This window comes from Vidua macroura, unplaced genomic scaffold (assembly GCF_024509145.1).
Source record: "Vidua macroura isolate BioBank_ID:100142 unplaced genomic scaffold, ASM2450914v1 whyUn_scaffold_135, whole genome shotgun sequence".
Lineage (NCBI taxonomy): Eukaryota > Metazoa > Chordata > Aves > Passeriformes > Viduidae > Vidua > Vidua macroura.
This window is the reverse complement of record NW_026530552.1, coordinates 134,711-161,450: the sequence shown is the minus strand read 5'-3', so window position 1 is coordinate 161,450 and position 26,740 is coordinate 134,711. Positions and strand designations below refer to the sequence as shown.

Genomic DNA, 26,740 nt, shown 5'->3' with positions numbered 1-26,740 from the left:
CCCATGTTGGAAAACTCAGATCAATTCCCCATTGGATCCATTCCCTTCCCAGGAATCACCTCCACATTCCCAGGAGATCTCCCATGTTGGAGGAGTGGGATCAGTTCCCCGTTGGATCCATTCCCTTCCCAGGAATCACCTCCAAATTCCCAAGAGATCTCCCATGCTGGAGGACTGGGATCAATTCCAGGAATAACCTCCAGATTCCCAGGAGATCTCCCACATTGGAGGACTGGGATCAATTCCCATTTGGATCCATTCCCTTCCCAGGAATCACTTCCATATTCCCAGGAGATCTCCCACGTTGGAGGACTGGGATCAATTCCCTGTTGGATCCCGCTTGGATCCATTCCCTTCCCAGGAATCACCTCCACATTCCCAGGAGATCTCCCATGTTGGAAAACTCAGATCAATTCCCTGTTGGATCCATTCCCTTCCCAGGAATCATCTCCACATTTCCAAGAGATCTCCCATGTTGGAGGACTGGGATCAATTCCAGGAATCACCTCCACATTCCCAGGAGATCTCTCACGTTGGAAGACTGGGATCAATTCCCATTTGGATCCATTCCCTTCCCAGGAATAACCTCCACATTCCCAGGAGATCTCCCACATTGGAGGACTGGGATCAATTCCCATTTGGATCCATTCCCTTCCCAGGAATCACCTCCACATTCCCAGGAGATCTCCCACGTTGGAGGACTGGGATCAATTCCCTGTTGGATCCCGCTTGGATCCATTCCCTTCCCAGGAATCACCTCCACATTCCCAGGAGATCTCCCATGTTGGAAAACTCAGATCAATTTCCCGTTGGATCCATTCCCTTCCCAGGAATCATCTCCACATTCCCAAGAGATCTCCCATGCTGGAGGACTGGGATCAATTCCAGGAATAACCTCCACATTCCCAGGAGATCTCCCACGTTGGAGGACTGGGATCAATTCCCATTTGGATCCATTCCCTTCCCAGGAATCACCTCCACATTCCCAGGAGATCTCCCACGTTGGAGGACTGGGATCAATTCCCCGTTGGATCCATTCCCTTCCAAGGAACCATCTCCAAGTTCCCAGGAGATCTCTCACATTGGAGGACTGGGATCAATTCCCATTTGGATCCATTCTCTTCCCAGGAATCACCTCCACATTCCCAGGAGATCTCCCACGTTGCAGGACTGGGATCAATTCCCTGTTGGATCCCGCTTGGATCCATTCCCTTCCCAGGAATCACCTCCACATTCCCAGGAGATCTCCCATGTTGGAAAACTCAGATCAATTTCCCGTTGGATCCATTCCCTTCCCAGGAATCACCTCCACATTCCCAGGAGATCTCCCATGTTGGAAAACTCAGATCAATTTCCCGTTGGATCCATTCCCTTCCCAGGAATCATCTCCACATTCCCAAGAGATCTCCCATGCTGGAGGACTGGGATCAATTCCAGGAATCACCTCCACATTCCCAGGAGATCTCTCACGTTGGAGGACTGGGATCAATTCCCATTTGGATCCATTCCCTTCCCAGGAATCACCTCCACATTCCCAGGAGATCTCTCACATTGGAGGACTGGGATCAATTCCCATTTGGATCCATTCTCTTCCCAGGAATCACCTCCACATTCCCAGGAGATCTCCCACGTTGCAGGACTGGGATCAATTCCCATTTGGATCCATTCCCTTCCCAGGAATCACCTCCCCATTCCCAAGAGATCTCCCACGTTGGAGGACTGGGATCAATTCCCCGTTGGATCCCGCTTGGATCCATTCCCACAAAACCCACGAGCGCCGGTTTGGTCCTTCCAGAATCCGTTTCCCTGCGCGATTCCCGGCCCTCCATTCCCAACATTCCGTGGGATGTGAAGCGGGGAAGATCCCGGGATCCGGTCACGGGGAGAGGTGGGGCCGGAACGCGCGCGGCCGGATCATCATGACCACCTTCCGTAGGGAATAGTAGTCCGTGTCCTTCCAGGAATACCACACGATCCCATCCGGGCCCAGCATCTTCCGGTTTTTTATGGAATATCGGCCGCCCTGGGAAGGAAAGGAGTGGTAAAAAAAACCCCAATAATTAATAATGAACCAAAACATTAATAATGATAATAATTAATGATGATAATAATATAATGATAATAATATATTATAATAATAATAATAATAAAAAATATAATAATAATAATAATAATAATAATTAATATAATATAATATAATATAATAATGATAATATTAAAATAATAATTATAATCATCATCGTCATCGTCATCATATTCATAATTAATAAAATTATCAATAATATTATTATATATTATAATAATATTCTAGTGATCTAATAATATTCTAATATAATGTTATGCTAATATTATTTTAATAAAAGATAATATTATAATTATAATTGGATTATTAATAATAGTATTTATCAATATTAATAGTAATTATCATAATAATATCTAATAATAATATATATAATTATATGCATAGAGTATATATATTATATATATAATATATTATATTATATTATATTATATTATATTATATTATATTATATTATATTATATTATTCATATTATATATTATATATTATATATTATATATTATATATTATATGATATATAATATAAAATATTATATATAATTATATTTATTTATATTATTCATTTAGTTATATATTTATATTTATAGATATAGTTATTTATATATATTTCGTTATATATTTTTATTTATTTAGTTATATATTGATATAGTTATATATTTATATATTTAGTTGCATTTTTTGTTTATATATTTATATATTATATAATATATAAGTATATCATACATAATTATATACAATATACTATAATATATAGAATATATAATTATATATAATAATTACATAATAAGAATTAATAATTATTATTATTTATTACTATTATTTATGATATTTATTAATGTCTATTGTGGAAAATAATATTATTAATACATTAATAACAACAATAATAATAATTAACCAACCCCAAACCCACCAACACTCATCAACACATGGAGTGAAAAATCTAAAAATTTGAAAATCATTGAAAAATTAAAATAAATTAAATTTGTTAACGTTAATAAACACAATTACGAAAGTAAATTAAGCTAATTATTAACAGTATTAAATTAATTAATGAACCAAAACCACCACAAGCGGGAAACGCTTGGAAGCATCTCCGGGATGGGATCACGGGAAAAAACGACCTCTGGGAAATACGGGAGCAGAGAATTCCAGGATAATGTGGGTGGGGCAAAAAAATACCCAAAAATGCCCAAATTTTTCCAAAGGCCCCTCTGGAGCCACGTTGGAATTTCAGGGGGCGGAGTCGCCCATTCCAGAGGGAATAATTCCCGCCTGGAAAGGGTTTTCCAGCCCAGGGCTGGGACAGATTTCCCATTCCTGGTGGGATTTGGGAGGACACGGATCCGTGGCAGGATGGGAATTCTGGGAATGTTTGGATTCGGCCTCAGAGAACTTTTCCTACCTCAACAATTCAGGAATGATTTCCCTGGGAATGAGAGGTGGGATGAGAGGGAACGGCCTCCAGCAATTCCAGAGGAGGTTTATGGGATACTGGGAATAATTCCTGCCCGGAAAGGGTTTTCCAGCCCAGGGCTGCGACAGATTTCCCATTCCTGGGTGGATTTGGGAGGACACGGATCCGTGGCAGGATTGGAAATTCTGGGAATGCTTTGATTCAGCCTGGGAGAACTTTTCCAACCTCAACAATTCCATGACTCCAGGGGCAGATTTCCCATTCTTGGAGGGATTTTGGAGGACACGGATCCATGGCAGGACTGGAAATTCTGGGAATGGTTGGACTCAGCCTCAGCGAACTTCTCCAACCTCAACAATTCGGGAATGATTTCCCCGGGAATGAGAGATGGGATGAGAGGGAACGGCCTCCAGCAATTCCAGAGGAGGTTTGTGGGATATTGGGAATAATTCCTGCCTGGAAAGGGTTTTCCAGCCCAGGGTTGGGACAGATTTCCCATTCCTGGATGGATTTGGGACGACACGGATCCGTGGCAGGATTGGAAATTCTGGGAATGGCTGGATCCAGCCTCGGAGAACTTTTCCAACCTCAGCAATTCCGTGACTCCAGGGGCAGATTTCCCATTCCTGGAGGGATTTGGGAGGACACGGATCCGTGGCAGGATGGGAATTCTGGGAATGTTTGGATTCAGCCTCAGAGAACTTTTCCAACCTCAACAATTCGGGAATGATTTCCCTGGGAATGAGAGGTGGGATGAGAGGGAACGGCCTCCAGCAATTCCAGAGGAGGTTTATGGGATATTGGGAATAATTCCCACCTGGAAAGGGTTTTCCAGCCCAGGGCTGGGACAGATTTCCCATTCCTTGATGGATTTGGGAGGACACGGATCAGTGGCAGGATTGGAAATTCTGGGAATGGTTGGACTCAGCCTGGGAGAACTTTTCCAACCTCAACAATTCCATGACTCCAGGGGCAGATTTCCCATTCCTGGAGGGATTTGGGAGGACACGGATCAATGACAGGACTGGAAATCCTGGGAATGTTTGGATTCAGCCTCAGCGAACTTTCCCTACCTCAACAATTCGGGAATGATTTCCGTGGGAATGAGAGATGGGATGAGAGGGAACGGCCTCCAGCAATTCCAGAGGAGGTTTGTGGGATATTGGGAATAATTCCCACCTGGAAAGGGTTTTCCAGCCCAGGGCTGGGACAGATTTCCCATTCCTGGAGGGATTTGGGAGGACACGGATCAGTGGCAGGATTGGAAATTCTGGGAATGGTTGAATTCAGCATCGGAGAACTTTTCCAGCCTCAACAATTCAGGAATGATTTCCATGGGAATGAGAAATGGGATGGGAGGGAACGGCCTCCAGCAATTCCAGAGGAGGTTTATGGGATATTGGGAATAATTCCCACCTGGAAAGGGTTTTCCAGCCCAGGGCTGGGACAGATTTCCCATTCCTGGAGGGATTTGGGAGGACACGGATCCGTGGCAGGATTGGAAATTCTGGGAATGGTTGGACTCAGCCTGGGAGAACTTTTCCAACCTCAACAATTCCATGATTCCAGGGGCAGATTTCCCATTCCTGGATGGATTTGGGAGGACACGGATCCGTGGCAGGATTGGAAATTCTGGGAATGGTTGGATTCAGCCTCGGAGAACTTTTCCAGCCACAAAAATTCAGGAATGATTTCCATGGGAATGAGAGATGGGATGAGAGGGAACGGCCTCCAGCAATTCCAGGGGAGGTTTATGGGATACTGGGAATAATTCCTGCCTGGAAAGGGTTTTCCAGCCCAGGGCTGGGGCAGATTTCCCATTCCTGGATGGATTTGGGAGGACACGGATCAGTGGCAGGATGGAAATTCTGGGAATGGTTGGATCCCGCCTTGGAGAACTTTTCCAACCTCCACAATTCCATGACTCCAGGGGCAGATTTCCCATTCCTGGTGGGATTTGGGAGGACACGGATCCGTGGCAGGATTGGAAATTCTGGGAATGCTTTGATTCAGCATCAAAGAACTTTTCCAACCTCAACAATTCGGGAATGATTTCCCCGGGAATGAGAAATGGGATGAGAGGGAACGGCCTCCAGCAATTCCAGAGGAGGTTTATGGGATACTGGGAATAATTCCTGCCTGGAAAGGGTTTCCCAGCCCAGGGCTGGGACAGATTTCCCATTCCTGGATGGATTTGGGAGGACACGGATCAGTGGCAGGACTGGAAATTCTGGGAATGGTTGGACTCAGCCTGGGAGAATTTTTCCAACCTCAACAATTCCATGACTCCAGGGGCAGATTTCCCATTCCTGGTGGGATTTGGGAGGACATGGATCCGTGGCAGGATGGGAATTGTGGGAATGGCTGGATTCATCCTCGGAGAACTTTTCCAACCTCAACAATTCGGGAATGATTTCCCTGGGAATGAGAGATGGGATGAGAGGGAACGGCCTCCAAACATTCCAGGGGAGGTTTATGGGATATTGGGAATAATTCCTGCCTGGAAAGGGTTTTCCAGCCCAGGGTTGGGACAGATTTCCCATTCCTGGATGGATTTGGGAGGACACGGATCAGTGGCAGGATTGGAAATTCTGGGAATGTTTGGATTCAGCCTCAGAGAACTTCTCCAACCTCAACAATTTCATGACTCCAGGGGCAGATTTCCCATTCCTGGGTGGATTTGGGAGGACACGGATCTGTGGCAGGATGGGAATTCTGGGAATGGCTGGATTCATCCTCGGAGAACTTTTCCAACCACAACAATTCCATGATCCCAGGAGCAGCATCCTCGCTCCTCCCATTCCACCCTCTCCATCCCACTTTTCCTCTCATCTCCAGGCTGGGTGAAAAAAATCTCCAGTCGGGGGGGAAAAAAATTCCCAAATCCCTCCCGGTCCTTCACCTTGTAGTAAACGCCGTTGAGGTTGGAGAAGAAGCACTGGTGGTACCACCAGCCCCCGTGGGAAATCTCGGCGCAGATATTCCCGGAATCCGGAGTGCTGAAGCTCCTCTTGTCGTGGTACCAGGCGAAGGAATCCTCCACGGTGCCGCTGAATCCGTCCACGTGAAGCCGGTAGAAGTTTTCCTCGTCCTCGATGCTGCGGGGGACAAAGGAATGTTTCCATGGGATCGTCGGAATTCCGTCGGAATTTTCGTTTTCCAGCCGGGATCGCGGCTTTCCTAAGGCGTGGCTGCTCCGGCCGCGATCCCTGCTGGGATTTAGCGCCTCAAAGAGTCGGGGATGAGGAGGTTTTTTCCCTTCTGTGGGATGGGGGTGGTGGGGAATTTGGGAATTTCGGGATGAAGTGGGTGGAGCAAGACTGGGAAAAACACGACAAAGGAATGTGGGAGCCTTGGGAAAATCCCTTTAATTATCCAGCGTAAGGAGCATCCCGGAGATGGAGATAATTAGTGGAATCATGGAATTATGGAATGGTTTGGGTGGGAAGGGACCTCAAAGACCATCCCATTCCAACCCTGACACTTCCCACAATTCCCAGGTGGCTCCTGGGATATGGCAGGGCATGGAATGGGATGGGATCGAAGGTCCTTTCCCACCCAAACCTTTCCAGAATCCTCTGGAGCTGCTGGGATTGCTCCAGCCGGGAATTCTGTCTCAGCAGGCAAAGACTTTGGGATGCGGCGCCAAGGGGGAAAAAAATAGGATCCAGGGAATCCTTGGAGCCGCTTCCCGATCCCAAAGGGGCTCCAGGAGAGCTGGAATTTGGGGAAGGGCTGGAGGGGCAGGAGCCAGGGAATGGCTTCCAGTGGGAAAGGGGAGCTTGGGATTTTGGGATCTTGGGAAGGAATTCCTGGCTGGGCTGGAATTCCCAGAGAATCCCTGACAGTGTCCAAGGAAAGTTTGGATGGGCTTGGAGCAGCCTGGGATCGTGGGAAGTGTCCATGGGATGGGATTTGATGTCCCTTCCCACCCAAACCATTCCGGGATTCTTGGATCAAGGACACTCAGGATCCACCCCGAGGGATTTTTATGGAATTTGGGGATGGAAAAGGGAAGGGAGATCCTTCCTGGAGTCCCAAATTCCCAGTGAAGCCCCTGGATCCCAAAATTCCTTCTCAAAGAGGAATCGGGATGGGGCTGGATCCAATGCCAGGCTGGGAGAGCTGGGAATGTGCAGCTGGATCGGGGAAGGATCCAGGGAATCCTTGGAGCCGCTTCCCGATCCCAAAGGGGCTCCAGGAGAGCTGGAATTTGGGGAAGGGCTGGAGGGGCAGGAGCCAGGGAATGGCTTCCAGTGGGAAAGGGGAGCTTGGGATTTTGGGATCTTGGGAAGGAATTCCTGGCTGGGCTGGAATTCCCAGAGAATCCCTGGATCCTTGGCAGTGCCCAAGGAACGGCCGGAGCAACCTGGGATTGTGGAAGGTGTCCCTGCCCATGGAATGGGATGAGGTTGGAAATGTCCCCTCCCACCCGAAGCATTCCGGGATTTTAGGAGCCGCGAGCATTTCCAGGGGAAAAAGGGAGTAGTGGGATCCTCTGGGACATTCCAGACACTCCTGGTCACTCCGGAATAATCCAGGATGCGGCTGATGCGGTTGGAAAAATAAAATATGGGAAGAGGGGAAGGGCTGGAGATTCCAAAGGATTCCAGGAAACAAAGAAGCAGAGAGGACAAAAATCCGAACCAGGAAAAATCGCGAGCCCCTTTGAGGAATTCTGAGGAATTTTGGGGCAAATTCCTCAAAATCCTTGGATTTCGGGCACAGAGATCAATAATTCGGGCCGGAAAAACAGGGAGAATCCAGGGATTATCCATGGGTTTTTCCCATGGATTTGGGCTTTGGGCGTGACGCTGCACATTCCCTAACTCTCATCCAGCTTTAAATTTGGGATGAAATCCAGGTGGGAAGGGAAATGCAGATTGAGCTCAGCCTGGAAACCTCCCTGGACAGAATTCCCATTGCCTGAGGGTCTCCCAGGGTTTGAAATCCCGGGAATTATGCCAGGTTTTTTACCTGAAGACCTGATAGAAGGCGTGTTTGTGTTTGTTATTCCAATCTTCCAGGTCGATCCGTAGGGAATAATCCCCTTGGCTCGTCATCCTGTGGATGTTGTCGTTGCCCAGCCAGAATTCCCCGTTGAGGTCCCCAAATCCTTCCTTGTACTCGTTCCAGGTCCGGTTGAAATCCACGGATCCGTCCTGGCGCCTCTGGATGACGGTCCAGCCGCCCCCTGCCGGGAGAGGACGGGAGGTGGGAAAATCCAGGGAAAAGCCGGGGAGTGCCAGGCAGTTCCATCAGAATTCAAATCCCTGGAATTGTCCAGGAGAGCTGGAGAGGGATTCGGGAGAAAAGGGTGGAGGCCCAGGGGCCAGGGAATGGCTTCCAGTGGGAAAGGGGAGCTTGGGATTTTGGGATCTTGGGAAGGAATTCCTGCCTGGGCTGGAATTCCCAGAGAATCCCTGAGAGTGCCCAAGGAAAGGTTGGATCAACCTGGGATTGGGGTTGGAATGGGATGGGACTGAAGGTCCATGAATCTCATCAAAACCATTCTGGGATTCTGGGATCGAGGACACTCAGGATCCATCCCGAGGGATTTTTATGGAATTTGGGGATGGAAAAGGGAAGGGAGAAATTTCCTGGAGTCCTGGATTCCCAGTGAAGCCCCTGGATCCCGGAATTCCTTCTCCAGGAGGAGTCGGGATGGGGCTGGATCCAATGCCAGGCTGGGAGAGCTGGGAATGTGCAGCTGGATCGGGAAAGGATCCAGGGAATCCTTGGAGCCGCTTCCCGATCCCAAAGGGGCTCCAGGAGAGCTGGAATTTGGGGAAGGGCTGGAGGGGCAGGAGCCAGGGAATGGCTTCCAGTGAGAAAGGGGAGCTTGGGATTTTGGGATCTTGGGAAGGAATTCCTGGCCGGGCTGGAATTCCCAGAGAATCCCCGTATCCCTGGCAGTACCCAAGGAAAGGTTGGATCACCCGGAGGTCGTGGGATTGAAGATCCATGGTTCCCATTCCAAACCATTCCAGGATTTTGGAATTGAGGACACTCAGGATCCATGCCGAGGGATTTTTATGGAATTTGGGGATGGAAAAGGGAAGGGAGACCCTTCCTGGAGTCCCGAATTTCCAGTGAAGCCCCTGGATCCCAAAAATTCCTTCTCCAGGAGGAGTTGGGATGGGTCTGGATCCAATCCAGGAGATCTGGAGAGGGATTTGAGAAAAGGGCCTGGAATGCCAGGACAGGGAACGGCTCCCACTGCCAGAGGGTCGGGATTTGGGGATTTTGGGATCTTGGGAAGGAATTCCTGGCTGGGAGGCTGGGGAGGGGCTGGGCTGGAATTCCCTGAGAATCCCTGGATCCCTGGCAGCGTCCAAGGAATGGCTGGAGCACCCCGGGATAGAGGGAGGTGTCGGAATTGGAATGGGATGGGATTTCAGGTCTTTTCCCACCCAAACCATTCCAGGATTTAGTATTCCCTCCACCTGCTTTGACTCAAATCCCGAGCCGGATGAGACCCACACCAGGATCATCGCTCCAACTCCGGGACATCCCAAAATCCCCACCAGAGCCTTTCCCAAACCCTCCCGGATCTCCGGCAGCCTTGGGAACGCCGCAGCGCCCAACCACGCCCGGAATCCCCGGGATCCAACCCTGCGGCGGGGCAAATCCCTTCGGAATTCCGGACCTTCCGTGTCCATCTCGCAGAGGACCTCGATGGGAATTCCGCGGACCGAGGGCAGGATGCTGTAAATGCCGGATCTCCGGAGCCCGTTGTAGTAGACGGAAGCGCAGTCGATGGGACAATTCCGGCCGTGTTTGATTTCTGGGAATGGGAACGGGGAGAGAGCCGCGGTTACAGCTTTTCCCATTAAAAAAAACTGGGGGGAAAAAAAAATATATCCCTGGATTTGGAGGTTCAGGGACGGAATTTTGGCGATCAGGGTCCAGGTCCCACCGGTCACGGGGATTTTTCCGGAGCTTAAAGGGGATTATTCCAGGGAAAATCTGAAATTATTCCAGGGAGAATCCCAAATTGTTCCAGGGAAAGCAACCAAAAACCTGGCCAAAAAAAATCACAAAAACCAGAGAAATTACAAAAAAAAAAAAAAAAATTGTTGGGTTTTTAAGGGGAAAAAAAATGAATTTTTTAATGGTAAAAGCGACCAATTTCCGGGGATTTTTGCGGGTGTTTTTTGGATGGAAAACATCCCCAGGATTTGCGCCAACTCCAGGTGTGATCCTGAGTGCATCCCACACCCACAGAGCTGGAAAAGCTGCGGAATCCCACAGGGAGGCGGGATGGAGCGGGATGGGAAGCACTTTTCCCGGCCCCATTCCCGACTCCATTCCTGATCCCATTCCTGACCCCATTTCTGATCCCATTCTTGATCCCTTTCCTGATCCCATTCCTGGTTCCATTCCCATTTCCATTCCCCATCCCTTTTCTGATACCATTCCCGATCACATTCCCATTTCCATTCCCCATCACTTTCCTGATCCCATTCCTGATCCCATTCCCAATCCCATTCCCAGCCCCAATCCTGCCACCTGGATGCCGCATCTCCTGCTGGAAAAGAACCAAAAACCTGGCAAAAAACAACAAAAAAAACCCACTAAAACCAGAGAAATTACAAAAAATTGTTGGGTTTTTAAGTGGAAAAACTGAATTTTTTATGGTAAAAATTCCAAATTTTCTGGTAAAAAATCCAAACTTCCAGGAATTTTTTGCAGGTGTTTTTTGGACGGAAAAGATTCCCAGGATTTGCGCAAACTCCAGGAGTGATCCTGAGCACCTCCCACACCCACAGAGCTGGAAAAGCTGTGGAATCCCACAGGGAGCTGGGATGGAGCGGGATGGGAAACGCTTTTCCCGATCCCTTTCCCGATTCCATTCCTGATCCCATTCCTGACCCCATTTCTGATCCCATTCCTGATCCCGTTCCCAGCCCCAATCCTGCCACCTGGATGCCGCATCTCCTGCTGGAAAAGAACCAAAAACCTGGCAAAAAACAACAAAAAAAACCCACTAAAACCAGAGAAATTACAAAAAATTGTTGGGTTTTTAAGTGGAAAAACTGAATTTTTTATGGTAAAAACTCCAGATTTTCAGGAATTTTTTGCAGGTGTTTTTTGGATGGAAAATATTCCCAGGATTTGCGCAAACTCCAGGTGTGATCCTGAGCGCATCCCACACCCACAGAGCTGGAAAAGCTGCGGAATCCCACAGGGAGCCGGGATGGAGCGGGATGGGAAGCGCTTTTCCCGATCCCATTCCCGATTCCATTCCTGATCCCATTCCTGACCCCATTTCTGATCCCATTCCTGACCCCATTTCTGATCCCATTCTTGATCCCTTTCCTGATCCCATTCCTGGTTCCATTCCCATTTCCATTCCCCATCCCTTTTCTGATACCATTCCTGATCCCATTCCCAATCCCATTCCCAATCCCATTCCCAGCCCCAATCCTGCCACCTGGATGCGGCATCTCCTGCTGGAAAAGAACCAAAAACCTGGCAAAAAACAACAAAAAAACCCTCACTAAAACCAGAGAAATTACAAAAAATTCTTGGGTTTTTAAGTGGAAAAACTGAATTTTTTTATGGTAAAAACTCCAAATTTTCAGGAATTTTTTGTGGGTTTTTTTGGATGGAAAAGATTCCCAGGATTTGCGCAAACTCCAGGTGTGATCCTGAGCGCATCCCACACCCACAGAGCTGGAAAAGCTGCGGAATCCCACAGGGAGCCGGGATGGAGCGGGATGGGAAGCGCTTTTCCCGATCCCATTCCCGATCCCATTCCTGGTCCCATTCCCCATCCCTTTCCTGATCCCATTCCTGATCCCGTTCCCAGCCCCAATCCTGCCACCTGGATGCCGCATCTCCTGCTGGAAAAGAACCAAAAACCTGGCAAAAAACAACAAAAAAAACCTCACTAAAACCAGAGAAATTACAAAAAATTGTTGGGTTTTTAAGTGGAAAAACTGAATTTTTTATGGTAAAAACTCCAGATTTTCAGGAATTTTTTGCAGGTGTTTTTTGGATGGAAAATATTCCCAGGATTTGCGCAAACTCCAGGTGTGATCCTGAGCGCATCCCACACCCACAGAGCTGGAAAAGCTGCGGAATCCCACAGGGAGCCGGGATGGAGCGGGATGGGAAGCGCTTTTCCCGATCCCATTCCCGATTCCATTCCTGATCCCATTCCTGACCCCATTTCTGATCCCATTCCTGACCCCATTTCTGATCCCATTCTTGATCCCTTTCCTGATCCCATTCCTGGTTCCATTCCCATTTCCATTCCCCATCCCTTTTCTGATACCATTCCTGATCCCATTCCCAATCCCATTCCCAATCCCATTCCCAGCCCCAATCCTGCCACCTGGATGCGGCATCTCCTGCTGGAAAAGAACCAAAAACCTGGCAAAAAACAACAAAAAAAAACCCACTAAAACCAGAGAAATTACAAAAATTTGTTGGGTTTTTAAGTGGAAAAACTGAATTTTTTATGGTAAAAACTCCAAATTTTCAGGAATTTTTTGTGGGTTTTTTTGGATGGAAAATATTCCCAGGATTTGCGCAAACTCCAGGTGTGATCCTGAGCGCATCCCACACCCACAGAGCTGGAAAAGCTGTGGAATCCCACAGGGAGCCGGGATGGAGCGGGATGGGAAGCGCTTTTCCCGGCCCCATTCCCGATCCCATTCCTGGTCCCATTCCTGACCCCATTTCTGATCCCATTCCTGACCCCATTTCTGATCCCATTCCCGATCCTTTTCCTGATCCCATTCCCGATCCCATTCCCCATCCCTTTCCTGATCCCATTCCTGATCCCATTCCCAATCCCATTCCCAGCCCCAATCCTGCCACCTGGATGCCGCATCTCCTGCTGGAAAAGAACCAAAAACCTGGCAAAAAACAACAAAAAAACCCCACTAAAACCAGAGAAATTACAAAAAATTGTTGGGTTTTTAAGGGGAAAAACTGAATTTTTTATGGTAAAAACTCCAAATTTTCAGGAATTTTTTGTGGGTTTTTTTGGATGGAAAATATTCCCAGGATTTGCGCAAACTCCAGGTGTGATCCTGAGTGCATCCCACACCCACAGAGCTGGAAAAGCTACGGAAGGGAGCCGGGATGGAGCGGGATGGGAAGCGCTTTTCCCGGCCCCATTCCCGATCCCATTCCCGGCCCCATTCCCCGTCACCTGGATGCCGCATCTCCTCCTGGACGCGGATATCGGCGGGATGGAGGCAGCTGGGGTTCCTCCAGGCCCAGTCGGCCAGGGCGGAGATGTTGTTGATCTGGGCCTGGATGTCGTAGAGCAGCGTGGCCTGGATGTGCTGGAGCGTGCTGGATTCCCGGGAATGCTGCTCCAGGTCCTGCACCCTCTGGATCAGGCTCTGGTTCCGCCCCGCCGCCTCCTCGTGCTGCGAGGGGTGGGGGGAAAAAAGGGGATTGGGAATGACGGCGAGGTGGTGGATTCGGGGGTCAAAGATCCCAAGGGTTGGGGTTGGGATTCTCATGGGAGGTCCCTAGCCAGCTTGGTATTCCCAGGATTCCGTGAAGGGTAGGGAAGAGCGGGTTGGGAATGTGGGAATTCTTTCCAAACGCTTTCGTCGTCGGGATTTTCCAGCTCGTGCCATTCCATGGGCAGGGACACCCCCCCACCATCACAGGGTGCTCCAACCTTTCCGTGGACATTCCCAAGGATCCAGGGGTGGACACGGCTTCTTTGGGAATTCCAGCCCAGTCGGGAATTCCTTCTCAAGATCCCAAAATCCCAAGCTCCCCTTTCCCACTGGAAGCCATTCCCTGGTTCCTTCCCCAAATTCCAGCTCTCCTGGAGCCCCTTTGGGATCGGGGAGCGGCTCCAAGGATTCCCTGGATCCTTCCCCGATCCAGCTGCACATTCCCAGCTCTCCCAGCCCTGGGATTGGATCCATCCCCATCCCAACTCCTCCTGGAGAAGGAATTTTGCAATCCAGGGGCTTCACTTGGAATCTTGCGACTCCAGGAAGGGTCTCCCTTCCCTTTTCCATCCCCAAATTCCATAAAAATCCCTCGGGATGGATCCTGAGTGTCCTTGATCCCAGAATCCCGGAATGGTTTGGGATGGGATCCATGGACCTTCAATCCCATCCCAGGGACACTTCCCATGATCCCGGGGTGATCCAAACCCAGCCTTGGGCACTGCCAGGGATCCGGGGATTCTCTGGGAATTCCAGCCCAGTCAGGAATTCCTTCCCAAGATCCCAAAATCCCAAGCTCCCCTTTCCCACTGGAAGCCATTCCCTGGCTCCTGCCCCTCCAGCCCTTCCCCAAATTCCAGCTCTCCTGGAGCCCCTTTGGGATTGGGAAGTGGCTCTGAGGATTCCCTGGATTATTCCCTGATCCAGCTGCACATTCCCAGCTCTGGAGGGGCTCTGTGGTCTCCTCATCCTGAGAATTCCCACCCTGGATGCCCCTAAAGGAATATTTTCCTTCCTTTCCCTATTTTTTTCCCCAGGAAAACCAGGCTCTGATCCCGTGTAAAATTCAGGGTGAAGCAGGCAGGGGATTCCCAGAGCGAATTCCAGGGGATGGACACCCCGATCCCATCGGGAATGTTCCACTCCCTCCATGTAGCCATTGGATTTCAGAACAGGTTTTATCCAGAAATTCCCAAATCCCTCAGGAGCCTGGGAATTCCCTCCCGCTTCCCAATCCCTGCCGTGGGCCTGGCAATGGATCCACAGTGCTTCCAAAGGTGGAGGAGATTCCATGGATAAAACTCGAGGATTTGGGGTTGATGTTGAGGAAATCATCCCTGGAATGTTCCTGATCCAAGTTCCAGCCCTGCCAAATTCCAGGAGCTGGGAGCACTCACCAAAAAAATTCCCAGGGACAACTTTACCTGGGATCTCCAGGGCTTTGGGAATGGGATGGATCCCCAATCCTTATAAAGGTAGAGGAGATTCCATGGATGAAACTCCAGGATTTGGGATTGATGCTGAGGGAATTATCCCTGGAATGCTCCTGATCCATGTTTCGACCCTGCCAAATTCCAGGAGATGGAATTGCCAATGGAAAAAAAATCCATGGATACTTTAACCTGGGATCTCCAGGGCTTTGGGAATAGGATGGATCCTCAATCCTTATAAAGGTAGAGAAGATTCCATGGATGAAACTCCAGGATTTGGGATTGATGCTGAGGGAATCATCCCTGGAATGCTCCTGATCCAAGTTCCAGCCCTGCCAAATTCCAGCAGATGGAATTGCCAATGGAAAAAAAATCCATGGATAATTTGACCTGGGATCTCCAGGGCTTTGGGAATGGGATGCAACCACAGCCCTTCCAAAAATGGAGGAGATTCCATTGATAAAACTCCAGGATTTGGGATTCATTTTGGGGATGTTATCTCTGGAATGCTCCTGATCCATGCCATGGGTGGAAATCCAGGTCTGGTGTGGGAAAAGCATCTTGGAATGGGATTGATCCACAGCCCTTCCAAAGATGGAGGAGATTCCATGAATAAAACTCCAGGATTTGGGGTGGATTTTGAGGAAATCATCCCTGGAATGCGAATTCCGACCCTGACAAATTCCAGGAGCTGGAATCCACTACAGGAAAAAAAAACCAAACCCATGGACGTCACTTTTTCCCACCTGGATCTCCAGGGCTTTGGGAATGGGATGGATCCCCAACTCTTAAAATGGTGGAGGAGATTCCATGGATGAAACCGAAGGATTTGGGATTGATTTTGAGAAATCATCCTTGGAATGCGACTTCCGACCCTGCCAAATTCCAGGAGCTGGAATCATCCACGGGAAAAAAAAAAACCAAACCCACGGACGCCACTTTTTCCCACCTGGATCTCCATGGCTTTGGGAATGGGATGGATCCCCAACTCTTAAAATGGTGGAGGAGATTCCATGGATGAAACTCTGGGATTTGGGATTGATTTTGAGGGAATCATCCCTGGAATGTGAGTTCCGACCCTGCCAAATTCCAGGAGCTGGAATTCCCCACCGAAAAAAACCCCCCAAACCCACGGACGCCACTTTTTTCCCACCTGGATCTCCATGGCTTTGGGAATGGGATGGATCCCCAACTCTTAAAATGGTGGAGGAGATTCCATGGATGAAACTCAAGGATTTGGGATTGATTTTGAGGAAATCATCCTTGGAATGCGACTTCCGACCCTGCCAAATTCCAGGAGCTGGAATTCCCCACCGAAAAAAACCCCCAAACCCACGGAGGCCACTTTTTCCCACCTGGATCTCCAGGGTTTTGGGAATGGGATGGATCCTCAATCCTTATAAAGGTAGAGGAGATTTCATGGATGAAACTGATGGATTTGGGATTGATGCTGAGGGAATTATCCCTGGAATGCTCCTGATCCATGTTCCGAACCTGCCAAATTCCAGGAGCTGGATCTCCATGGCTTTGAGAATGGGATGGATCCGCAACTCTTAAAATGGTGGAGGAGATTCCATGGATGAAACTCAAGGATTTGGGATTGATTCTGAGGAAATCATCCCTGGAATGCGAATTCCGACCCTGACAAATTCCAGGAGCTGTAATCCACTACAGGAAAAAAAAAACCAAACCCATGTACGTCACTTTTTTCCCACCTGGATCTCCAGGGCTTTGGGAATGGGATGGATCCCCAACTCTTAAAATGGTGGAGGAGATTCCATGGATGAAACTCCAGGATTTGGGATTGATACTGAGGGAATCATCCCTGGAATGTTCCTGATCCAAGTTCCAGCCCTGCCAAATTCCAGGAGCTGGAAACACTCACCAAAAAAATTCCCAGGGACAACTTTACCTGGGATCTCCAGGGCTTTGGGAATGGGATGGATCCCCAATCCTTATAAAGGTAGAGGAGATTCCATGGATGAAACTCCAGGATTTGGGATTGATTTTGAGGAAATCAAAATTCCAGGAGCTGAAACCATCCACGGAAAAAAAAAAAACCAAACCCACGGACGCCACTTTTTTCCCACCTGGATCTCCAGGGTTTTGGGAATGGGATGGATCCCCAATCCTTACAAAGGTAGAGGAGATTCCATGGATGAAACCGAAGAATTTGGGATTGATTTTGAGAAATCATCCTTGGAATGCGACTTCCAACCCTGCCAAATTCCAGGAGCTGGAATCATCCACGGGGAAAAAAAAAACCAAACCCGAATGGTCGCCACTTTTTCCCACCTGGATCTCCATGGCTTTGGGAATGGGATGGATCCCCAATCCTTAAAATGGTGGAGGAGATTCCATGGATGAAACTCAAGGATTTGGGATTGATTTTGAGGAAATCATCCCTGGAATGTGAGTTCCGACCCTGCCAAATTCCAGGAGCTGGAATTCCCCACCGAAAAAAACCCCCCAAACCCACGGACGCCACTTTTTTCCCACCTGGATCTCCAGGGCTTTGGGAATGGGATGGATCCCCAATCCTTAAAATGGTGGAGGAGATTCCATGGATGAAACCGAAGGATTTGGGATTGATGCTGAGGGAATCATCCCTGGAATGTTCCTGATCCAAGTTCCAGCCCTGCCAAATTCCAGGAGCTGGAAACACTCACCAAAAAAATTCCCAGGGACAACTTTACCTGGGATCTCCAGGGCTTTGGGAATGGGATGGATCCCCAACTCTTAAAATGGTGGAGGAGATTCCATGGATGAAACTCCAGGATTTGGGATTGATTTTGAGGAAATCATCCTTGGAATGCGACTTCCGACCCTGCCAAATTCCAGGAGCTGGAATCATCCACGGGAAAAAAAAAAACAAACCCACGGACGCCACTTTTTCCCACCTGGATCTCCATGGCTTTGGGAATGGGATGGATCCCCAACTCTTAAAATGGTGGAGGAGATTCCATGGATGAAACTCCAGGATTTGGGATTGATTCTGAGGAAATCATCCCTGGAATGCGAGTTTCGACCCTGCCAAATTCCAGGAGCTGGAATTCCCCACCGAAAAAAAAACCCCAAACCCACGGACGTCACTTTTTTCCCACCTGGATCTCCAGGGCTTTGGGAATGGGATGGATCCCCAACTCTTAAAATGGTGGAGGAGATTCCATGGATGAAACTCAAGGATTTGGGATTGATGCCAAGGGAATTATCCCTGGAATGCTCTTGATCCAAGTTCCAGCCCTGCCAAATTCCAGGAGCTGGAAACACTCACCAAAAAAATTCCCAGGGACAACTTTACCTGGGATCTCCAGGGCTTTGGGAATGGGATGGATCCCCAACTCTTAAAATGGTGGAGGAGATTCCATGGATGAAACTCAAGGATTTGGGATTGATTTTGAGGAAATCATCCCTGGAATGTGAGTTCCGACCCTGCCAAATTCCAGGAGCTGGAATTCCCCACCGAAAAAAACCCCCCAAACCCACGGACGTCACTTTTTTCCCACCTGGATCTCCAGGGCTTTGGGAATGGGATGGATCCCCAACTCTTAAAATGGTGGAGGAGATTCCATGGATGAAACTCAGGGATTTGGGATTGATTTTGAGGAAATCATCCCTGGAATGTGAGTTCCGACCCTGCCAAATTCCAGGAGCTGGAATTCCCCACCGAAAAAAAAACCCCAAACCCACGGACGTCACTTTTTTCCCACCTGGATCTCCAGGGCTTTGGGAATGGGATGGATCCCCAACTCTTAAAATGGTGGAGGAGATTCCATGGATGAAACTCCAGGATTTGGGATTGATACTGAGGGAATCATCCCTGGAATGTTCCTGATCCAAGTTCCAGCCCTGCCAAATTCCAGGAGCTGGAAACACTCACCAAAAAAATTCCCAGGGACAACTTTACCTGGGATCTCCAGGGCTTTGGGAATGGGATGGATCCCCAATCCTTATAAAGGTAGAGGAGATTCCATGGATGAAACTCCAGGATTTGGGATTGATTTTGAGGAAATCAAAATTCCAGGAGCTGAAACCATCCACGGGAAAAAAAAAAAACAAACCCACAGACGCCACTTTTTTCCCACCTGGATCTCCAGGGTTTTGGGAATGGGATGGATCCCCAATCCTTACAAAGGTCGAGGAGATTCCATGGATGAAACCGAAGAATTTGGGATTGATTTTGAGAAATCATCCTTGGAATGCGAGTTCCGACCCTGCCAAATTCCAGGAGCTGGAATCATCCACGGAAAAAAAAAACCAAACCCGAACGGTCGCCACTTTTTCCCACCTGGATCTCCATGGCTTTGGGAATGGGATGGATCCCCAACTCTTAAAATGGTGGAGGAGATTCCATGGATGAAACTCAGGGATTTGGGATTGATTTTGAGGAAATCATCCTTGGAATGCGACTTCCGACCCTGCCAAATTCCAGGAGCTGGAATTCCCCACCGAAAAAACCCCCCAAACCCACGGACGTCACTTTTTTCCCACCTGGATCTCCAGGGCGTTGGGAATGGGATGGATCCCCAACTCTTAAAATGGTGGAGGAGATTCCATGGATGAAACCGAAGGATTTGGGATTGATACTGAGGGAATCATCCCTGGAATGTTCCTGATCCAAGTTCCAGCCCTGCCAAATTCCAGGAGCTGGAAACACTCACCAAAAAAATTCCCAGGGACAACTTTACCTGGGATCTCCAGGGCTTTTGGAATGGGATGGAACCACAGCCCTTCCAAAAATGGAGGAGATTCCATGGATAAAACTCCAGGATTTGGGATTCATTTTGGGGATGTTATCTCTGGAATGCTCCTGATCCATGCCATGGGTGGAAATCCAGGTCTGGTGTGGGAAAAGCATCTTGGAATGGGATTGATCCACAGCCCTTCCAAAAAATGGAGGAGATTCCATGGATGAAACTCCAGGATTTGGGATTGATTTTGAGGAAATCATCCTTGGAATGCGACTTCCGACCCTGCCAAATTCCAGGAGCTGGAATCATCCACGGGAAAAAAAAAAACAAACCCACGGACGCCACTTTTTCCCACCTGGATCTCCATGGCTTTGGGAATGGGATGGATCCCCAACTCTTAAAATGGTGGAGGAGATTCCATGGATGAAACTCCAGGATTTGGGATTGATTCTGAGGAAATCATCCCTGGAATGCGAGTTTCGACCCTGCCAAATTCCAGGAGCTGGAATTCCCCACCGAAAAAAAAACCCCAAACCCACGGACGTCACTTTTTTCCCACCTGGATCTCCAGGGCTTTGGGAATGGGATGGATCCCCAACTCTTAAAATGGTGGAGGAGATTCCATGGATGAAACTCAAGGATTTGGGATTGATGCCAAGGGAATTATCCCTGGAATGCTCTTGATCCAAGTTCCAGCCCTGCCAAATTCCAGGAGCTGGAAACACTCACCAAAAAAATTCCCAGGGACAACTTTACCTGGGATCTCCAGGGCTTTGGGAATGGGATGGATCCCCAACTCTTAAAATGGTGGAGGAGATTCCATGGATGAAACTCAAGGATTTGGGATTGATTTTGAGGAAATCATCCCTGGAATGTGAGTTCCGACCCTGCCAAATTCCAGGAGCTGGAATTCCCCACCGAAAAAAACCCCCCAAACCCACGGGCGTCACTTTTTTCCCACCTGGATCTCCAGGGCTTTGGGAATGGGATGGATCCCCAACTCTTAAAATGGTGGAGGAGATTCCATGGATGAAACCGAAGTATTTGGGATTGATTTTGAGAAATCATCCTTGGAATGCGAGTTCCGACCCTGCCAAATTCCAGGAGCTGGGAACACTCACCAAAAAAATTCCCAGGGACAACTTTACCTGGGATCTCCAGGGCTTTGGGAATGGGATGGAACCACAGCCCTTCCTGAAATGGAGGAGATTCCATGGATAAAACTCCAGGATTTGGGATTGATTTTGAGGAAATCAAAATTCCAGGAGCTGAAACCATCCACGGGAAAAAAAAACACCAAACCCGAACGGTCGCCACTTTTTCCCACCTGGATCTCCAGGGCTTTGGGAATGGGATGGATCCCCAATCCTTAAAATGGTGGAGGAGATTCCATGGATGAAACTCCAGGATTTGGGATTGATACTGAGGAAATCATCCCTGGAATGTGAGTTCCGACCCTGCCAAATTCCAGGAGCTGGAATTCCCCACCGAAAAAAACCCCCCAAACCCACGGACGCCACTTTTTTCCCACCTGGATCTCCAGGGCTTTGGGAATGGGATGGATCCCCAACTTTTAAAATGGTGGAGGAGATTCCATGGATGAAACTCAAGGATTTGGGATTGATGCCAAGGGAATTATCCCTGGAATGCTCTTGATCCAAGTTCCAGCCCTGCCAAATTCCAGGAGCTGGAAACACTCACCAAAAAAATTCCCAGGGACAACTTTACCTGGGATCTCCAGGGCTTTGGGAATGGGATGGATCCCCAATCCTTATAAAGGTAGAGGAGATTCCATGGATGAAACTCCAGGATTTGGGATTGATGCTGAGAGAATTATCCCTGGAATGCTCCTGATCCATGTTTCGACCCTGCCAAATTCCAGGAGATGGAATTGCCAATGGAAAAAAAATCCATGGATACTTTAACCTGGGATCTCCAGGGCTTTGGGAATGGGATGGAACCACAGCCCTTCCTGAAATGGAGGAGATTCCATGGGTAAAACTCCAGGATTTGGGATTCATTTTGGGGATGTTATCTCTGGAATGCTCCTGATCCATGGCATGGGCGGAAATCCAGGTCTGGTGTGGGAAAAGCATCTTGGAATGGGATTGATCCACAGCCCTTCCAAAAATGGAGGAGATTCCATGGATAAAACTCCAGGATTTGGGATTGATTTTGAGGAAATCATCCCTGGAATGCGAATTCCGACCCTGACAAATTCCAGGAGCTGGAATCCACTACAGGAAAAAAAAACCAAACCCATGGACGTCACTTTTCCCACCTGGATCTCCAGGGCTTTGGGAATGGGATGGATCCCCAACTCTTAAAATGGTGGAGGAGATTCCATGGATGAAACCGAAGGATTTGGGATTGATTTTGAGGAAATCATCCTTGGAATGCGACTTCTGACCCTGCCAAATTCCAGGAGCCGGAATTCCCCACCGAAAAAAAAACCCCAAACCCATGGACGTCACTTTTTTCCCACCTGGATCTCCAGGGCTTTGGGAATGGGATGGATCCCCAACTCTTAAAATGGTGGAGGAGATTCCATGGATGAAACTCAAGGATTTGGGATTGATACTGAGGGAATCATCCCTGGAATGTTCCTGATCCAAGTTCCAGCCCTGCCAAATTCCAGGAGCTGGAAACACTCACCAAAAAAATTCCCAGGGACAACTTTACCTGAGATCTCCAGGGCTTTGGGAATGGGATGGATCCCCAATCCTTATAAAGGTAGAGGAGATTCCATGGATGAAACTCCAGGATTTGGGATTGATTTTGAGGAAATCAAAATTCCAGGAGCTGAAACCATCCACGGGAAAAAAAAAAAACCAAACCCGAACGGACGTCACTTTTTTCCCACCTGGATCTCCAGGGTTTTGGGAATGGGATGGATCCCCAATCCTTACAAAGGTCGAGGAGATTCCATGGATGAAACCGAAGAATTTGGGATTGATTTTGAGAAATCATCCTTGGAATGCGACTTCTGACCCTGCCAAATTCCAGGAGCCGGAATTCCCCACTGAAAAAAACCCCCCAAACCCACGGACGCCACTTTTTTCCCACCTGGATCTCCATGGCTTTGGGAATGGGATGGATCCCCAACTCTTAAAATGGTGGAGGAGATTCCATGGATGAAACTCCAGGATTTGGGATTGATTTTGAGGAAATCATCCCTGGAATGCGAGTTCCGACCCTGCCAAATTCCAGGAGCCGGAATGCCCCACCGAAAAAAACCCCCCAAACCCACGGACGCCACTTTTTTCCCACCTGGATCTCCATGGCTTTGGGAATGGGATGGATCCCCAACTCTTAAAATGGTGGAGGAGACTCCATGGATGAAACTCAAGGATTTGGGATTGATGCTGAGGGAATCATCCCTGGAATGTTCCTGATCCAAGTTCCAGCCCTGCCAAATTCCAGGAGCTGGAAACACTCACCAAAAAAATTCCCAGGGACAACTTTACCTGGGATCTCCAGGGCTTTGGGAATGGGATGGATCCCCAATCCTTATAAAGGTAGAGGAGATTCCATGGATGAAACTCCAGGATTTGGGATTGATTTTGAGGAAATCAAAATTCCAGGAGCTGAAACCATCCACGGGAAAAAAAAAAAACGAAACCCGAACGGACGTCACTTTTTTCCCACCTGGATCTCCAGGGCTTTGACGCGGTGCCGGTGGTTCCGCAGCTCCTCCTGGAGCTCGGAGATGGATTCCCGGAGCTCCAGGATCTGCTGCTTGCGCTCCTCGTTCTCGTGGAGCCAGTAGGAGACCTCGTCGGTGCAGCGGAACAGGTCCGGGCACCGCCGCTCGTCCCCCTGCGGCAGCGTGGCCACGATCCGGCACCGCCCGTCCGGAAGCACCTGGTTGCTGTATTCCCCGCACCGGATCAATCCCGGAGATTCCCGGGGATCCTCGTGCTCCCGGTAGCCGGCGGGAAGGGATTTTTCCAGGGATCGGCGGCTCAGCGCGGCCACGAGGAGGAGGGAGAGCAGCCCGGCTTTTCCCGGGTGGAATTCCATGGGGGAAAGGGGCCGCCCGACGGGTGTCGACTCCCAGTTCCCACAGTCCAGAGAAATGCGGATTTATGGGATCGGAGAGATCGCGGATCCCGGAAAATTCCAAGCTGGGATCAGTTGGGATCTTCCGCTCTCTTCCGGCTCCGTGGGCTGCAATTCCCTCCCTCTGGAGCGGCTGGGAGGGTGTGGAAGTCGGGATGAGGTGAGCGAATTCCCGGGAATTCCGGAATTCCGGCCGCTCGGGATCAGGTGTGGGGAGGAGACGGCTCTCCCGGACTGGGTATCCCGGAATTCCGGCGTTTCCTGGGAATGGGGATCAGAGAAAGGGGATGGATGATGGAAAATCTTTTGGGAGGAATATCCACAGGTGCTCCCAAAATTCCTGGATCCTTTCAGGCATTCCCAAGGACTCAGGGCATGGATTAGATCCCACTAAACTTCCCTATCCCGTCCCAGTCATTCCCAGAAAAAAAGGACATGGATCAAACCCCCTCCACATTCCCAATCCCATTCCAGGCATTCCCAAGGATGCAGGACATGGATCAGACCCCCCCACAAAATTCCCAATCCCATTCCAGGCATTCCCAAGGATTCAGGACATGGATCAGACCCTTCCCCAGATTCCTTATCCCATTCCAGCCATTCCCAACGATCCAGGACAGGGATCAGACCCCCCCACAACATTCCCTATCCCATTCCAGGCATTCCCAAGGATTCAGGACATGGTTTAGATCCCACTAAATTTCCCTATCCCATTCCAGCCATTCCCAGGAAAAAATGCATGGATTATATCCACTCAAAATTCCCTATCCCATTCCAGCCATTCCCAAGAAAAAAGGACATGGATTAAACTCCCCAACATTCCCAATCCCTTTCCAGCCATTCCCAAAGATCCAGGACATGGATCAGACCCCCCCACAACATTCCCAATCCCCAAGGATTCCAGGCATTCCCAACGATCCAGGACACGGATCAGACCCCTCCCCACAACATTCCCAATCCCATTCCAGGCATTCCCAGGAAAAAAGGACAGGGATCAAACCCCTCCCCACATTCCCAATCCCATTCCAGCCATTCCCAAAGATCCAGGACATGGATCAGACCCCTCCCCACATTCCCTATCCCATTCCAGGCATTCCCAAGGATTCAGGACATGGTTTAGATCCCACTAAATTTCCCTATCCCACTCCAGCCATTCCCAGGAAAAAAATGCATGGATTATATCCACTCAAAATTCCCTGTCCCATTCCAGCCACTCCCAAGAATTCAGGACATGGATTAAACTCCCCAACATTCCCAATCCCTTTCCAGCCATTCCCAAAGATCCAGGACACGGATCAGACCCCCCCACAACATTCCCAATCCCATTCCAGCCATTCCCAGGAAAAAAGGACAGGGATCAAACCCCCTTCACATTCCCAATCCCACTCCAGCCATTCCCAAAGATCCAGGACATGGATCAGACCCCTCCCCACATTCCCAATCCCATTCCAGCCATTCCCAAGGATTCAGGACATGGTTTAGATCCCACTAAATTTCCCTATCCCACTCCAGCCATTCCCAGGAAAAAAGGACAGGGATCAGAGCCCTCAAAATTCCCAATCCCATTCCAGGCATTCCCAAGGATGCAGGACATGGATCAGACCCCCCCACAAAATTCCCAATCCCATTCCAGCCATTCCCAAAGATCCAGGACAGGGATTAGAACCCCCCCAACATTCCCAATCCCACTCCAGCCATTCCCAAGAAAAAAAGGACATGGATTAAACCCCTTAAAATTCCCAATCCCATTCCAGCCATTCCCAAGAAAAAAGGACATGGATTAAACTCCCCAACATTCCCTATCCCATTCCAGCCACTCCCAAGGATCTGGGACACGGATTAGACCCCTCCAACATTCCCTATCCCATTCCAGCCATTCCCAGGAAAAAAGGACAGGAATCAAACCCCCCTCCACATTCCCAATCCCACTCCAGCCATTCCCAAAGATCCAGGACATGGATCAGACCCCTCCCCACATTCCCAATCCCATTCCAGCCATTCCCAAGGATTCAGGACATGGTTTAGATCCCACTAAATTTCCCTATCCCACTCCAGCCATTCCCAGGAAAAAAGGACAGGGATCAGAGCCCTCAAAATTCCCAATCCCATTCCAGGCATTCCCAAGGATGCAGGACAGGGATTAGGACGCCCCCAACATTCCCAATCCCACTCCAGCCATTCCCAAAGATCCAGGACATGGATCAGACCCCTCCCCACATTCCCAATCCCATACCAGGCATTCCCAAGGATTCAGGACATGGTTTAGATCCCACTAAATTTCCCCATCCCACTCCAGCCATTCCCAGGAAAAAATGCATGGATTATATCCACTCAAAATTCCCTATCCCATTCCAGCCATTCCCAAGAAAAAAGGACATGGATTAAACTCCCCAACATTCCCAATCCCTTTCCAGCCATTCCCAAAGATCCAGGACATGGATCAGACCCCCCCACAACATTCCCAATCCCATTCCAGGCATTCCCAACGATCCAGGACACGGATCAGACCCCCCCACAACATTCCCTATCCCACTCCAGCCATTCCCAAAGATCCAGGACACGGATCAGACCCCTCCCCACATTCCCAATCCCATCCCAGCCATTCCCAAAGATCCAGGACATGGATCAA

At 49.0% G+C, this 26,740-nt stretch overlaps 1 protein-coding gene across 1 annotated transcript; it reads right to left on the bottom strand.

Annotated features, from left to right (window-relative positions):
- Nucleotides 1–1,876: 1,876 nt before the first annotated feature.
- On the bottom strand, nucleotides 1,877–24,072 carry LOC128802650 (fibrinogen-like protein 1). Its single transcript, XM_053969207.1, has 6 exons — nucleotides 23,698–24,072; nucleotides 13,664–13,886; nucleotides 10,145–10,282; nucleotides 8,473–8,689; nucleotides 6,398–6,593; nucleotides 1,877–2,023 (listed from the first exon to the last, which is right to left on the bottom strand). Exons 1-6 carry the CDS (start codon nucleotides 24,070–24,072, stop codon nucleotides 1,877–1,879), a joined length of 1,296 nt encoding a protein of 431 aa, XP_053825182.1.
- Between the last annotated feature and the right edge of the window lie 2,668 nt (nucleotides 24,073–26,740).

Excerpts from the sequence above, each read along its gene's own strand:
- LOC128802650 (XM_053969207.1), bottom strand. The coding sequence starts at position 24,072 with ATGGAATTCCACCCGGGAAAAGCCGGGCTGCTCTCCCTCCTCCTCGTG. Across the intron at positions 8,690-10,144 it reads CTGCGAGATGGACACGGAAG|GGGGCGGCTGGACCGTCATC; the intron begins GTCCGGAATTCC and ends CTCTCCCGGCAG. Across the intron at positions 6,594-8,472 it reads GCCTTCTATCAGGTCTTCAG|CATCGAGGACGAGGAAAACT; the intron begins GTAAAAAACCTG and ends TGTCCCCCGCAG.